The sequence below is a fragment of the Sminthopsis crassicaudata genome, chromosome 3 (genome assembly GCF_048593235.1).
Source record: "Sminthopsis crassicaudata isolate SCR6 chromosome 3, ASM4859323v1, whole genome shotgun sequence".
Lineage (NCBI taxonomy): Eukaryota > Metazoa > Chordata > Mammalia > Dasyuromorphia > Dasyuridae > Sminthopsis > Sminthopsis crassicaudata.
Window position 1 is genome coordinate 607,118,681 of NC_133619.1, and position 14,899 is coordinate 607,133,579.

A 14,899-nucleotide genomic window follows, 5' to 3' on the forward strand; every position below is an offset into this window, starting at 1 on the left:
GGCCCACAGTGAGACATACCCAGACTTATCTGTGTGGAGCTTTATCCACCTGAGTGCCTGAAAGCTTCTTCTAAGAGTTACAGTTACAACTCACAAAAAATACCATCACGAAAATGCTTCGGGAGCATTTTCCTCAAAAGAGTCGTGGACGTAAAAAGTATAAGAAATGTCATCACTGTTTGACAGATCAGAAAATTGAAGCATCAGGAAATAAACTGTGGAGACTTAAGATCCGGCCACTTGATTAGCCAGCCATGTGACTTTGAGCAAGTCATTTTTTCCCTTTCTGTACCTCAGTTTCCTCATCTGTCACAAAGCAGCTTAGAGACCTCTACCCCGTATTCTCATGAGAACAATGAAGGCCAAGGAGGTCCACTGACATATCTTGGATTCCACAGGTGATCATTTGACTACAAACCCATCCCTTTTTCCTTAATACCACAATGCCTTCTAATAAGGAAACTGTACTAAAGAGTTCTTATGGCCCTTTCCAATTCAGTTTCTGTTTCTATTATGATTTTACAATAAATATTTAAATGCTTTGAGCTAGAAATTGTCACTGAAAAATTACAGCTGAAAGGTGTGCCCATACTTCCCAGAAAAAACATTTGTTGTGTAATTCATTGTTAATGCTTCTCTCCACTGAGTCCAAGTCGGCTTTCAGAGGCTTCTATTATGCTTTCCCGATACTATAGAATTGAATTGGTAAAAGATTAGAGAAAGACGCCGTAGAAGGTATATAGGATCAGAGATCTCATGAAGAAAGGGACCCCAAACTCACCTGGGGACAATGCCACATGACCAGAACTAACCAGAATTCTTTGAATTTCTATTTTATCATAGGGATCCAGCTAGATTTAAATCTGGAAGACACCTCAGAGGCCACTCAGTCAGAAACCCACATTTTACAGATGGAGAAATTGAGGTTCTGTCAAATATTTAATCAGCAAGCATTTGTTAAGTGTTTGTTTTGTTCCAGGCATTGTACTAAACATTAAGATTAAAAAGAAAACACACACACACACAAAAAGAAAATAAGTCCCTCCCTTAAAAGAGCTTACATTCAAATGTGGGAGACCTGTAAATAGGAATATGCAGGATATAAAGAAGAAATGGAAGGTAATATTAGAAAGGAGAAGACCTTCGAATTCCTCAGCTAAGGGACTGGGATATGATAAAGGAAGTCTGAGGAGGGATAAGGAGGTTCAAACGAGTCAGTGTTGAAAATGGGAAAGAGAATTGATTAGGGAGGAATAGAAGATTTCCCTCACTTCAAGGATGGCTTAGCTGAGATTCAGTTACAGATTTGTAGGGGATTTAGTCATCTTGGTTTTGTGACTTCCTCCAACTTTGTTCAACAGTACACAATATAAAAACCAAGGAGGATTCTGGTGAGGTAATCCCGGCTTGAGTTTTGGGAAGACATGAGAAGCAAGTAATAAAACAAGGACATAACTCATTGAAATTGAGAAGGGAAGTAAGGTAATGGCCTGGGAAAGAAGGGAGACAGTAAGAGCCATAATGAACACAATGAAGACAAAGAATGAGAGAAAAGGTCCAAGATGTAGGGAGAGATGAGATGATAAAAGATCAAGATTGGATAAAGGAACTTTAGAGTTCAGAGGATCTTAGATTTAGAACAGGAAAGGATTTAGATGTTCAGGAATCTATTGAATGGGGTTTGAGGATGGAGGAGGAAGCAGCCTCAGTCTCTGGCTCCCCCATCCCCAAATTCCCTGTTTCTTCAGCAACACTGGAATTGTCTGCCATTCAGGGGTCCACTAGAAGTAGAACCTGGTCAAACTTGTACTTTAGGAGGCTTATTTTGGCAACTAAGGGGAAGATAGGCTGTGTCAAGGAGAGGCCTAAGATAGGGAGACCCACCAACAGCCTATTTCAATAATCTAGGAATGAATTAATTGATGAGGACCTGTACCAAGATGGCAGCAGTGTCCAAGAAGAGGAGGCATTTACAAGAGAGGTTAGTGAAGGTAGAGTGGGCAAAAGGTAGAACTGGCAACTGATTGGCTGTGTGACATGTCAATGATGACATCTAGATTGTGAGCCTGAGAGTCTGGGAGGAAGTTGATACTCAAACACAGGTAGTAAGTGTCTGAACCAGCAGTCCAATCCAAATCTTCTGCAATATACTGTCTTTAGTATCTTTGTCAAAGGAAACTCTAAAAAACGTCATGAAGAGTTGGATAGGGCTGAATGAAGGAAGAAATGCTACTGGTAGAGGAAGAGTCTGGAAGTAGTGATGGGAAAGCTCTAAATTAGGGTTTCAGACAACCTTTCTTTCTAATCCTACAGGAAGCCCAAATTTGGCCCGTCCACAAAATGTGACTCTCCTTTTCCGCAACTTCAGTGTATACTTGACATGGCACCCAGGACCCAACTATCCTCTCAATGTGACTTATGAAGTGAGGTATCAGAGGTTGGTAAAGGTTTCTGGCTCGAGGGAAGGTGGATAGAGAAGAGGGTTGGAGGGGGAAGGGTTCTGGAGGAATTATGGGAAGGTGTATGGAGAGACTGCAGTGGAAGTAATATTACCAAATACTAACATTAAGTATTCAGTAAAATCCAGCCCTCTGGGGGTAATTTTGCTCTCCAAAAGGTCACAGAATTAAGGCCATAAATTGTGCATTGGTAGGGACCTTACTTCAACTCTTTAATTTTACATATGGGAAAATTGAGTCTAGAAAGTTAAGCGCTTTGCCCAGGAAGGTTTTCCAGAGCCAGTACTGTTAACACACTACTCTATCTCACAGCCTGTGTAAATGAGACAGAGGAAGGCAGCTAGGATTGTGAAAGGCCTGGAGAACAGTCCACTTGTCAATCAACAAACCTTTATTAAATATCTACTAGACCAAATGCTGGAGTGAGCCCTGCAAGGACAGGGTAGAGAAAATAAAAGGGATGCTTCGGTGAGGAAGGAGAACACTTAAAGGTGCAAGTACAAGAGGTGGTCACATAGAAAAGCTTTGTTCCAAGAGAACTAAAGCAGGGGAGAACGGGGTGTAGGGTCAGTTATAAAGAGGAGAATTTCAGTTCAATGCAAGGAACAACATCCTAAGGATTAGCAGTCTTGGTTCAAACCCTGCTTCGGATACTGACTATCCGTTATATAGCAGGCAAGCTGCTTCCTCTGGGCTTATAAAAGAGGAGGATCCTTCCAGCTCTCAGTCTGTGATATAATCATGAAAGTGGATGGGTTAGTCCATGATCCCATCCAGCCCAACCATTCACGGCTGAGAGCTCTGCAGTTGTGAACTCCTATGCTTCTGGGAGTCCCCCCAAGGAGACTGAGCTGGGCCATGGACAACAGGTCCTATTCCTAGTCATTTTAGGTTTACAAAACCCTGTTTTCACCACAATCGGCAAGGCGGGCACTGCAGGCATCGTGATTTGTGTCGTATGGATGTGGAAACAAGTTTCAAAAAGGTTCTCAGACTTACAGGAATTACTTGATGGCCTGTGAGTGATTATGGGGAGGAGTGATTATGTGAGCCAAGAAATTGCTCATCAGGAGACAGAAGGAGGTGAGATGGGGTGGAGAATATGGCCACTTTTACCTATGTTAGCTGCCTTTTATGACTGTGTTACCTCTCTGAGACTCAGTTTCCTCCTCTATAAAACGAATTGTCTCCTAATTCCAGACCCACCAATCTTTGTTCTTTCCTAAGCTTTGAAAATGAGCGTTGGAGAAAGGTCAAACACTGTATGGGGATTACCATGCAGGAATGTGACCTCACCTGCCTGAAGCATCAGAGTGTACACATCAAATATAAGGGCCGAGTCAGGGCAGTGGCTTCTGGGACTCCCTCCCTGTGGGCAGAATCTCCCAAGTACTTGGATTATTTATTTGATGGTAAGTTTGTCTTCCTCTTCATGGGGGTCATGATAGGGGGAAAGTAAGAAGAAGGGGGACAATAATGGCTCCCCTTATTTTAAAAAATTCCATAATTTAAAAATCATAGATAAACACTATAGGATAGTATTGATTTTTTTAAAGAGATAATTTGAGGTCATAGCTTCAATGCTGAGTTAATAATTAGGAAGACCTGGATTCAAATCCATTATTGATTTTGCAGCTATGGACAATCAATCTCAGTCTCAGGAAACCCTAAAACAAGAGATTATTAGCAGAGGGAGCTCACTCTCCTGCAGTCTCAGAGGCACTTGACACATTAGTGATAATAGTGTAATGTGTATTCAGTTGTCATGACTATTTCTCTGGGAGTCAAATGGTGGCAAGGCCCTCAAATGGTTATTTGCATAGATAGGAACCAACCTCCTTTTTCCTCCCTGTTGTCTTCCTCATTTCCCCATTTCTGTCCATTAACCAGGTTCAAAACCTCAGAGCCATCCCTAACTTTTCCTCATTCCTTATCCCAATACAAAATCATTTACCAAGTCTTGGGGATCAGTCCATGAGTGAACAAGCATTTTTTTTCCTGAGGCAATTGGGGTTAAGTGACTTGCCCTGGGTCACACAGCTAGGAAGTGTTAAGTATCTGAGACTAGATTTTAACTCAGATCATCCTGATTTCAGGGCTGGTGCTCCATCCATTGCGCTACCTAGCTGCCCCTGAACAAGCATTTTTTAAGCATCATCTATGGGCAAGGCACAGTGTCAAGGACTGAGGGTACAAAGAAAGACAAAAACAGTCTTTTCTCTCATATTCTATTTGGAGAGACAACAGGACAAAAAAAAAAAAAGAAGTTAATTGCAAAGGGGAGGCATTAGCAGTTGGTGGAAAGGGGGGGGACCTTAGTCCATCAATTTTTTCCATAGTTTTACACGATAAAACCTATCTTTCATTCTGTACCCTGAATCTGTCATCTACCTGTCCAGGTATAGGTAGTGTGTTTCATCAAAAATCTTTTGGAATCATGGGGGTTCATTGTCTTGACCAAAGTAGGTCCAAAAGAGGTCCTCACCTCTGCCTTCCACAATTTCTAGTTCCCTTCAGCCTCAGTGGAGGTCATCTCCTACAAGGAGACTTTCTTGGTTTCCACCTGGCATCCTTCCCCTACCCCATCCTCTCCCTCCAGAAAATCAAGCCCACATCCGCCAACTTCAAATGCAGCGACCTTTTTCCAGTGGTTTCTTAATAGGGAGGGCTGAAACAGGAAGGAGGGAAGTCATAGCTTTGCAGAGGAGAGAAGGTGATGTCTTTCCAGCTTAGATAAGGAACTCTGCTCCCTAGAGAGACACATAAGATAACCTTGGAGGAGCCCCCCCCCAATTACTCCCTATTCCTACTGACTGACCTGCTCTGTACATCACAGTGGAACCAGCCCCACCCACACTGACCTGGATACGGAACAAGGAGACCTTAAGCATCAATGCTACCTATGAGTTGCCCCCTTGTGTAGGCCCCATGAACCTGAAATATGAGGTGGAATTCTGGAAGGAGGGGAGCCCAAACAAGGTAAAGAACATAGCTGTGAGCAACACTCCCTTCTACACACTCTGCCTACCACCACTCCCACCCCACCCCTGGCGCCATCCCCCTGCCAAACCAGTCTCGGTCTCATTTTCTTCATTTGTGGTAAAGCCCAGCCTTTATTTTTAAAATATTACTGCTATATTTTCGTTTTTTACATCACCTTTGTTTCCAAATATATTATTCCTCCCTCCCTTGGCAAGGGAGCCATCCCATATAATAAAGAATAAAAAAGACTGAGAGAAAAGCATGTGTTTGTGAAAAACCTCCAACATAACAATTGAGTTTAACTTTTTTTTATGCAATATTTTTCTTTGGCTGAGGCAGTTTGGGTTAAATGACTTGCCCCGGGTCACACAGCCAGGAAGTGTTAAGTATCTGAGGCTGGATTTGAATTCAGGTCCTCCTGACTTCAAGGCTGGTGCTCTATGCCACCTAGCTGCCCCAGTATACAACATTTTAGGCCCATAGCCCTCCACCTTTGCTCTATTATCATCATCATCTATATTAACTATGCGAGTCCCAAAATTCTGCCCTGGTCTTTTCCCATCTCCCTCTTCCCTCTCTCTGTGACTGCATCAGCTCTCATGGATTTAATATCACTTCAGTGCTGATGACTCCCGATATCTAGCCTCTGTGTCTCTCCCTGGCTTCATTGCCATAGCACCAGCTGCTTATTTGACATTTTGACCTGGACTCCCCAAAAGTTTCCCAGACTAAACGGGTCCATAACAGAATAAATACACTTCTCTAAAATCAGGCACTCTTCTAAAGCTGCAAAAGAAGTCAGTCCCACTGTAATCACTCTGGCTTTCCCCTCTCCTTTTTCTGGACAGACGAGTTCCCAGGCCACGCTTCATGGGACGGAGATGAAGATCAGGCTTCCCTCAAATTCCACTGGGTGCTATTGTCTGAGCGCACGGACACTCTATTTATTAATCACCCCCAAGTACAGCAACTTCTCCCAACCAAGCTGTTTCCTGCTGGACACCCCAGGTGAGACCTAAAAGGGAGAGGCCTTTGGGCTGGAGGCAGGTGGCATAAATGGGACAAAAAGTAAAGATTTTCCCACAGGTCTCTTGGAACATCCAAAAGACAGAAGACTCTCGCTGTTTTCTCTCCCAGGAACCCAACTGAGGATGCAGGCATTGTTGCTGCTGTTCTTCCTGGCTGTTATTATCTTTCTGTCCTGGATGTGCTGCCTGAAGAACATCTATTTCCAGCAGGCAAAGATGCCTCTAAGCCTGGTATGTCAAAGATGGCTAGAGAAGAAGAGGGAACTTCAAGCCAGACTCAGGCTAGGGACAGAGATGGTCTGGCTACATATAATGAGGACCATCAGGAAGGCCCCAGAACATGTGCCTCTGCCCTTGTTTGCAGCCAGTTTATTTTAAAAGTCATACATTACTATTTCATTTCTTGGAATCCTAGCATGTCAGAGATGGGCGAAATATTGGAACCCAGGATGTCAGAGCTGGGAGGGCCTTTAGAACCCAGGTTGTCAGAACTGAGAGGGCCCTTAGAACCCAGGAGGTCAAGGTTGGGAGGGCCCTTAGAACCCAGGAGGTCAAGGTTGGGAGGGCCTTTAGAACCCAGGAGGTCAGGGCTGGGAGGCCCCTTAGAACCTAGGAGGTCAAGGCTGGGAGGGCCCTTAAAACCTAGGAGGTCAGGGCTGGGAGGGCCCTTAGAACCCAGGAGGTCAAGGTTGGGAGGGCCTTTAGAACCCAGGAGGTCAGGGCTGGGAGGCCCCTTAGAACCCAGGAGGTCAAGGCTGGGAGGGCCCTTAGAACCCAGGAGGTCAGGGCTGGGAGGCCCCTTAGAACCCAGGAGGTCAAGGTTGGGAGGGCCCTTAGAACCTGGGATGTCAGAGTTGGGAGGGCCCTTAGAACCCAGGAGGTCAGAGCTGGGAGGGCCCTTAGAATGCAGGATGTCAGGGCTGGGAGGCCCCTTAGAACCCAGGAGGTCAGAGTTATACATCATTCAGGGATTGCTTCCCAGTTATGGACACTTCAGACAATGGAAATGTAGCTAGTGGGAGTTTAGGTTGTACAATTATTGTAATTTTAAATAATGCTTTTTTAGGCCTGATTTTTTTAAAATTTATTTGGAAGGTATATTAGTGGTATTTGGTTATACTGTGGCTATGGCTACTGAAGAGTATCCAAAGAGTTGAGGGGAATTTGGTGGCTTTTTGGAGGAGAATTTGATCAGCTATTTGATCAAGAATGACATCATCCATGTTCTTGAAGGGGTCAGAGATTATAGAAGAGCATTTAGAAAATAGAACCCTGGAATTAGGCTTTTGAAGGGGACATCTAGTCTCCTTTGCTCCAGGAATAAGAGAGAATGAGATCAAAGAGAGATCTGATTCACTCAAGATATATGTGGACATACTGGGACAAGAAGTTAGATACCTGGGAAAAATCGAATTGGTCAAACTGAAACCCTCTTCTCTTTACCCTAAACTAGGACTTTTCTGGATTCACATGCCCTGTGAAAACCTTGAACCTGAACGAACAAGAGTCCAGCAACTTGTCCATCTGCCCTAAGAATAATTTAAGGCAGGGAAGAAGACCATACACAGGATTCAGGAGTCCAGGCATCCCACAGCCATCAGAAGTGGAGGGCCATGAGCCTGAGGATAAAAGTGAAGAGGAAGAATCTGAGGATGACAGTGGAACCTTTGAACCTTACCTTGGAGTTGCTCCCCTAAAGGACTTGCTGACTGGAACGAAGGAAGCAGAGAGACACACGCACAGTTTACAATCTGCAGGGTCCCTGACCCATCATCCGGGGAGTGATTTCTCTCCAGTTATGGACACTTCAGACAGTGGAAATGTGTCTGACTCTTTCTGGGGAGAATCAGATAGCATGAGCTGTTTGATGGATGCTGACCTTGGTGGGGCTCACCTATCTCTGCCTTCCCCCACATTCCTGAAGGAGTCAAAGGTTGTCAAAGACCTTTCAGAGGATAGTTTGTATTCCAGGGACTCTTTGGAGCCCTCCTCACCTGAGCTAGTGATCCTCCCTGAAGTGCCTCTGGTTTCTCTGAATTCCTTGATAATTATCATGGACAGAGGAGCCCAGGATGGATCTAAGGAAGAGAGGGATTGTTTTATGGAAGGGGAAGAGGAGGAGGAGGAGGAAGAGGAAATGGTTGATGGCAATGAGGTGGAGGGCCTCTGGAGTGAGTATCCCAAGAGATCTAAGGTCACAGATTACCAACATATACCCTATAGGCTTCGTTGAATTGGTCACCACTCTCTCTAGTTGCCAAAGAACCTCTCTCAGTCTTGACCTCCTTCAGAATTTTTCCTCAGCTTCTCCCAGGTCCTGAGGGGCCACTGAATACTTCAAAAAACTCTCAAGATCAACTCTTCAGTATTTGTGAGATAACCAGACTGCTTCTGAACCCATTCTGGAAAATAAATTTTCAGTTGTGTTAAGTGGGAAGGAAAATATCCAAATGGACCTGCATTCAAAGCCCAACAATGTCACCATCTGTGTGCTCTTGGCAAGGCCCCAGTGGGCCCCAGTTTCCTCATCTGTAAAATAAGGAGGAATGTGGTTGGACTAGATGACTTTTAGGGTCCCTACCTGCTTTCAGACTAAGATCTATAATCTGGTGCTCAATATTTAAAGGTAATTGCTCAGTTTTTTCATTTGACAGAGAAGGAAACTGAGGCTCACAGACACCTCATGCTACAGAGAAAAGACATCTGGATCTGAAGCAAGAACATCAAAGTTCTGGTCACTGGGAGTCTGTGAAGTCCTAGGCAAATCACCTTTGGAGACTCAGTTTTCTGATCAACAGAATTCAATTTAATTCAACAACTATTCAAGGGTATAGTTTTTTGTTTTTGTTTTTGTTTTTGTTTTTTATGCAAAGTGCCACACCAAGTATTGGAGATGTAAAGACAAAAATGGAAGTCTCAGATCTCAAAGAGTTTTCATTTTGATGGTGGATACATAGAACACATATGGCAAGCATGTTTACACTTATGGTGGATGGAGTCTGAACTGTGCTTTGGTGGAGTCTGAGAATTCCAAGAGGCAGAGCAAGGGGCATGGGGGCAGCCTATGCAAGGACCGTTCACCACAGGCTACTGAAACACAGGCCATGCCAGAATGACTATGAACATAGTGAGGAGAGTGCTTTGTAAATCTTACATGCCCAATGGAAATGTGAGGGGGTCTTGGTGTTGTTGGGAGGGTTTGGTTTTATTTGTGTGTGTGTATATGTGTGTGTGTGTGTGTGTGTGTGTGTGTGTGTGTGTGTGTATATGTATATATATGATTTATTATTTATTTTTTAAAAATCCTTTTCTTCTTAAAGTTTGAATTTCTCCCTCCTGCTTCTTCCCTATTGAGAAGCAAATACTATATCAATTATATTTGTAACATCATGCAACATACATTTGTATATTAACTATAATGCAAAAAAAGAGAAAGAAAGAAAGAAAGCAGGGAGGAAGGGAGGAAAGAAGGAAGGAAGGAAGGAAGAAAAAAAGAAGGAAGGAAGGGAGGAAGAGTAAAGGGAGGAAGAAAAAGAGAGAATATGACATTCAATTTACACTCAGAATTCTTCAGTTCTTTGTTTGAAGGTAGAGAGCATTTTTTAATTTATTTTTTTTTGCTGAGACAATTGAAGTTAAGTGACTTGCTTAAGGTCCCACAACTAGGAAGTGTTAAGTGTCTGAGATCGTATTTGAACTCAGGTCCTGCAGAGCTGGTGCTCTATCCACTGCACCACCTAGCTGCCCCATAGCATTTTTTTTTCCCATCAAAAGTCCTTTGGATTTGTCTTGCACAATAGTCAATGACTAGTAATCTAGTGTTTGACAAATCCAAAGACTCAAATTTTTGGAATAAGAATTCACTATTTCATAAAAATTGCTGGGAAAAATTGGAAATTAGTGTGGCAGAAACTAGGCAATGACCAACATCCTAGATCAAAATAAGACCAAAAAGCGTTCATGAGTTAGACATGAAGGCTAATGCTTTAAACAAATTAGGAAAACAAGGGAGAGTCCCGGAATTGTTTTGTATCCTTGTTTTAATCGGAGTAGCCAAACCTTTCACTGTTGATCTTCATTACTCGCTACTGAGCACAATGATCTTTCTTTTCTTCTCATCATGTTGCATTAGTACATCTAGATCTTGCCATGTTTTTTCTGAAACTAATAATTCATCATTTCTTATAGCACAGTAGGATTCCATCACAATCATATGCTACAACTTGTTCAGTCATTCCCCATTTTGTGGGCATTCCCATAATTGATAATTCTTCACCACCACAAAAAGAGCTATTATAAACATCTGTGTACATATAGGTTCTTTCCCCTTTTCTTTGATCTCTTCGGAGGTACAGACCTAGTAGTGATATTGCTGGATCAAAGGGAATGCACAGTTTTACAGCCCTTTGGAAATGTTCCAGATTGTTTTCCAGAATAGTTAGACCAGGTCACTGACAATTCATTTATGTTCCTGTTTTCCTTCATCCCTTCCACTATTTCTCATTTTTGTTAGGTGTGAGGTAGTACCTCAGAGTTGTTTTAATTTGCCTCTCTCTGTTCAATCATAATTCAGAGCATTATTTTGTATGACTACAGATAGTTTTGATTTCTTATGAAAACTGCTTGTTCATTTTTTTGGATCATTATCAATTAGGGAATGGCTCTTTTTGTAAATTTGATTCCTAGTTTTCTGTTATTTGCGAAATATCAGATACATTATTTGCTTTTATCAGAAAAATACTGTGAAACTTTTGAAAATATTCTTCATTTTAATATTACTTTATTTAAGCATAATGTAGTTTCCCTGGTTGTCTCTTTCACTTAGGACTTTGTTTTTATTGTTTCTTGAAATTTCACAGAGTCATTAGCTCCCACATTCCCAATTCTAATTTTTTTTTTTTTTTTTTTTGCTGAAGCAATTGGGGTTAAGTGACTTGTCCAGGGTCACACATCTAGGAAATGTTAACTGTCTGAGGCCAGATTTAAACTCAGGTCCTCCTGATTTCGGGGCTGGTGCTCTGTCCACTGTACCACCTAGCTTCCCCCCCAATTCTAATTTTTAAAGAATTATTTTTTTCAGTGAGTTTTTGTATTTTTTTTTTCCACTTCACTCATTTTACTTTTACGGAAGTTCTTTTCTTTAGTAAATTTGTATGCCTCTTTTACCATTATGCCAATTCTATTTTTAAGATGTTATTTTCTTCAGCATTTTTTTTACCATGCTTCTTTTACCATGCTATTAATTCTCCTTTCATCCTTTTCTTCTAACACTCTCTTTTTTTGTTCCAATTTTTCTCTACCATCCTTGTCTCTTTTTTAAAAAAAAAAAAATTTATTATAGCTTTTTATTTACAAGATATATGCATGGGTAATTTTTTCAACATTGACCCTTGCAAAGCCTTCTGTTCCAGCTTTTCCCCTCCTTCCCTCCATTCTCCCCCAGATGGCAGGTAAATACATGTTAAATATGTTAAAGTATATGTTAAATACAATATATGTATACATATTTATACAGCTATTTTGCTGTATCTTGTCTCTTTCTTTAACACTTCCAGAAATTTTTGCTGACCTTAGATCTGATTAGCATTTTTATTTGATGCTTTGTTTGTGTTTTCACATTATTGTGTTCTAATCTTATGTCTTGGTCTTTCCCTACCACCACAGTAGCTTTTCATAATCAAGTTATTTTGTTATTGTTATTTGTGGTTCTAAATGTACTAAATTTGTATTGAGACATAGATAATTGGGTCAGAATCCCATGGATCAATAGGAGTCTCCTCTACCTCAAACTGTATTAGCAGCTCAGGGTGGGAAGGGCAGGGGACAGAACTCAGTCACTTTGGTCCCTGACCAGATGCTGTTCCTAACTCTCTGGATGACTGTAGATTCCACTCATTTAAGTTTTAACGACAATGGAAAGACTTGTATTTAGAGTCTAAGATTCCAGGTTTAGTGCTAGTTCTAGTAAAATTCTGAGGCAAGATTTAAACCCAAGACTTCCTGACTAAATAGTGCCCTATCTACCACACGTCTGTGAGCATGTGGGCCTACAAATATGGTGCAGGAGGAAATTTTTTTTATGTTAAGTCTAAAAGTCTTGATTCTAGGTGGTGCAGTGAATAGAGCACTAACCCAGGAGTCTGAAGGATCTGAATTTAAATCCAGTCTCAAGACACTTAACAAACTAGCTATTCGACCCTAGGCAAGTCACTTAACCCCAACTACCTTTCAAAAAAACAAACAAACACAAAAAGTCTGGTTTGACTCCCAATTGTGCTATTCCTTCTTCGGTGTCTTTGGCTGGTCACTTCGCTCTTCTCTGCCTCAGCTTCTTCCCCTGTAAAATCAGAACATTGTCTCAGATAGCCTCCAAAGATGCAATTCTAAAACTTGTTTGGGTGGAGTAGACCACACCTGGCAAATTGTAGGTGATTTCCCCTTCCACAATATTAATTTACTAAAGATAAGAATTTAAAAATCAAACAAAGAGGACTGGGTTCACAGAGGAGATAAGTGCCAGCCCTAGGATGATGTTCTAAAGTCAGGAGTTACAGCTCCATGCCAGAGACTGCTGTGATCCCCTCGGTACATTGAAGAAATCAGCTAATGTGCCTTTGAAACCTTTGTTATCTTCCATGCAAATCTGCTTTAAGAATAAAGTCCTGGTAGTGAGTTCCATGTCATTGGAGGTCCTCAGCTAGAGACTGGAGAGCACCTGCTTCAAATGTTGGAGAGGAGACCAGCTGCTCAGGGACAGTTTGGATTAGAGCAGGAGGCTAACTTGAAATGTGTGACTTAAAAAACCCAAATGTATTTAGCTGATAATCATAACTGATGATTAATTTATTAATGATTAAATTAAATAATGAGATATTATTTAATTTAATCATTTCTATATTATATAATTTAATTATGTATTAATAATTAATATAGAATTGATTTAATATAGAATTCAATTTTCTTTGTAATGCCGTGTATTTTATTTGTGCATTCTGAGAAGGGGGTCCGTACACTTGAGCAAACTGTCCAAGGAGACCAGGACGCACAAAATATTTAACACTGAGATCTATTGAAGATGTTAGCTTAAAAAGATCAAGGTCCCCCATTGCATCCAGGGCCATCTCCTGTTACCCTGATCTATATCTCACCATTGGATTCAGATGGCTCTGGAGGGGAAAATGAGACAGGTAACTTTGCACAGTCCTTAATGAAATCTAATTCATATTCATGTTATGGTAGCACCTGCCTGATATCCTGATTCCCTTTGAAAACAAAGGAAAACAACAACTGCAACAAGAATCTCAGGACTGGGGGTGGAGGTCCTTGGATACCTTCCAAACTTAACTACTCTAATGTTGAAATTTCTCCTTTGTAAAATGGGTATTTTCGCACCATAATATTTCATGCTATTTCATATTTCATGGTACTATTTCAAGAACAATGCTTTGTAAATCTTATATATATATATATACATATATATTTATATATGTGTGTATACACATGTGTATATACACGTATATATGAACTATATGTATATATACATAATATCTACATGTGTATATGTTTGAACTTTAACAATTCACATATATTACATTTAATATGTACTGTTGGGGCAGCTAGGTGGCGCAGTGGATAGAGCACCAGCCTTGAATTCAGAAGGACCGGAGTTCAAATCAGGTCTCAGACACTTCACACTTCTAGCTGTGTGACCCTGGGCAAGTCACTTAACCCCAGCCTCAGGGGGGAAAAAATGTACTGTTAGTGTTCAAACATTCTTTATTCTAATCCCAGCTCTGACATTCTCTGTTCTAAAGGCCTTCCCAGCTCTGATATCCAGTGATATAAGCCCCCTTATTCCATTTCCCTCCCCACTCTGACATTTTGGGCTTAAAGCCCCTCCCATTACATTATATGTTTTAAGGGCCCTTTCAACTCTAAATATTCTCTGTTCTAAGGTTTCTAGCTCTGACATCCTATATTCTAAGATGAATTCCAGCTTCGGTGTTCTCAGAATATCATGTTCTACAATAGTATATTTGTATGATACAGTCTAGAATTGTCAACAACTAAGTCTCTGTGATTTTTAAAGTAGGCTTTGAGAGATGCCAGGTAGAAGAAGTAAAAAGGAGGAGGAGGAGGATGAAAGAAAGAAAGAGAAAAAGGAAGGAAGAAAGAAAAAGAAAGGGAAGGAGAGAGAAAGGAAGGAAAGAAGAAAGGAAGGGAGAGAGGGAGGGAGAAAGGAAGGAAGGAATGGAGGAAGGGAGAGAGAAAGAAAAGTAAAGCATCATTTTTGCCTGCTTGGGAATTACTTTAGTCATTTATCCAAAAAAAAAAAAAAAAGGCTGAAAAAACTGCTGGGGAAGAAAGAACTTTAACTCCAAGCTGCTGGAGATTATACCCAAAGTTCCAAAGGTTAGAGAAAAATAAATA

General features: G+C 41.3%; 1 protein-coding gene across 2 annotated transcripts in view; it reads left to right on the top strand.

The window, feature by feature from the left end:
* IFNLR1 (interferon lambda receptor 1) overlaps positions 1 to 14,697 on the top strand; it is a 21,585-nt gene extending 6,888 nt beyond the window's left edge. For both annotated transcript variants that reach the window (XM_074305846.1, XM_074305845.1), the window contains exons 2-7: positions 2,314 to 2,437; positions 3,687 to 3,871; positions 5,296 to 5,438; positions 6,290 to 6,449; positions 6,579 to 6,700; positions 7,923 to 14,697. In XM_074305846.1, coding sequence (XP_074161947.1) covers positions 3,724 to 3,871; positions 5,296 to 5,438; positions 6,290 to 6,449; positions 6,579 to 6,700; positions 7,923 to 8,702 — 1,353 coding nt within the window. In that variant the 5' untranslated portion in view covers positions 2,314 to 2,437; positions 3,687 to 3,723 and the 3' untranslated portion in view covers positions 8,703 to 14,697. The remainder of the gene's footprint in view (positions 1 to 2,313; positions 2,438 to 3,686; positions 3,872 to 5,295; positions 5,439 to 6,289; positions 6,450 to 6,578; positions 6,701 to 7,922) is intronic.
* Positions 14,698 to 14,899: the final 202 nt, after the last annotated feature.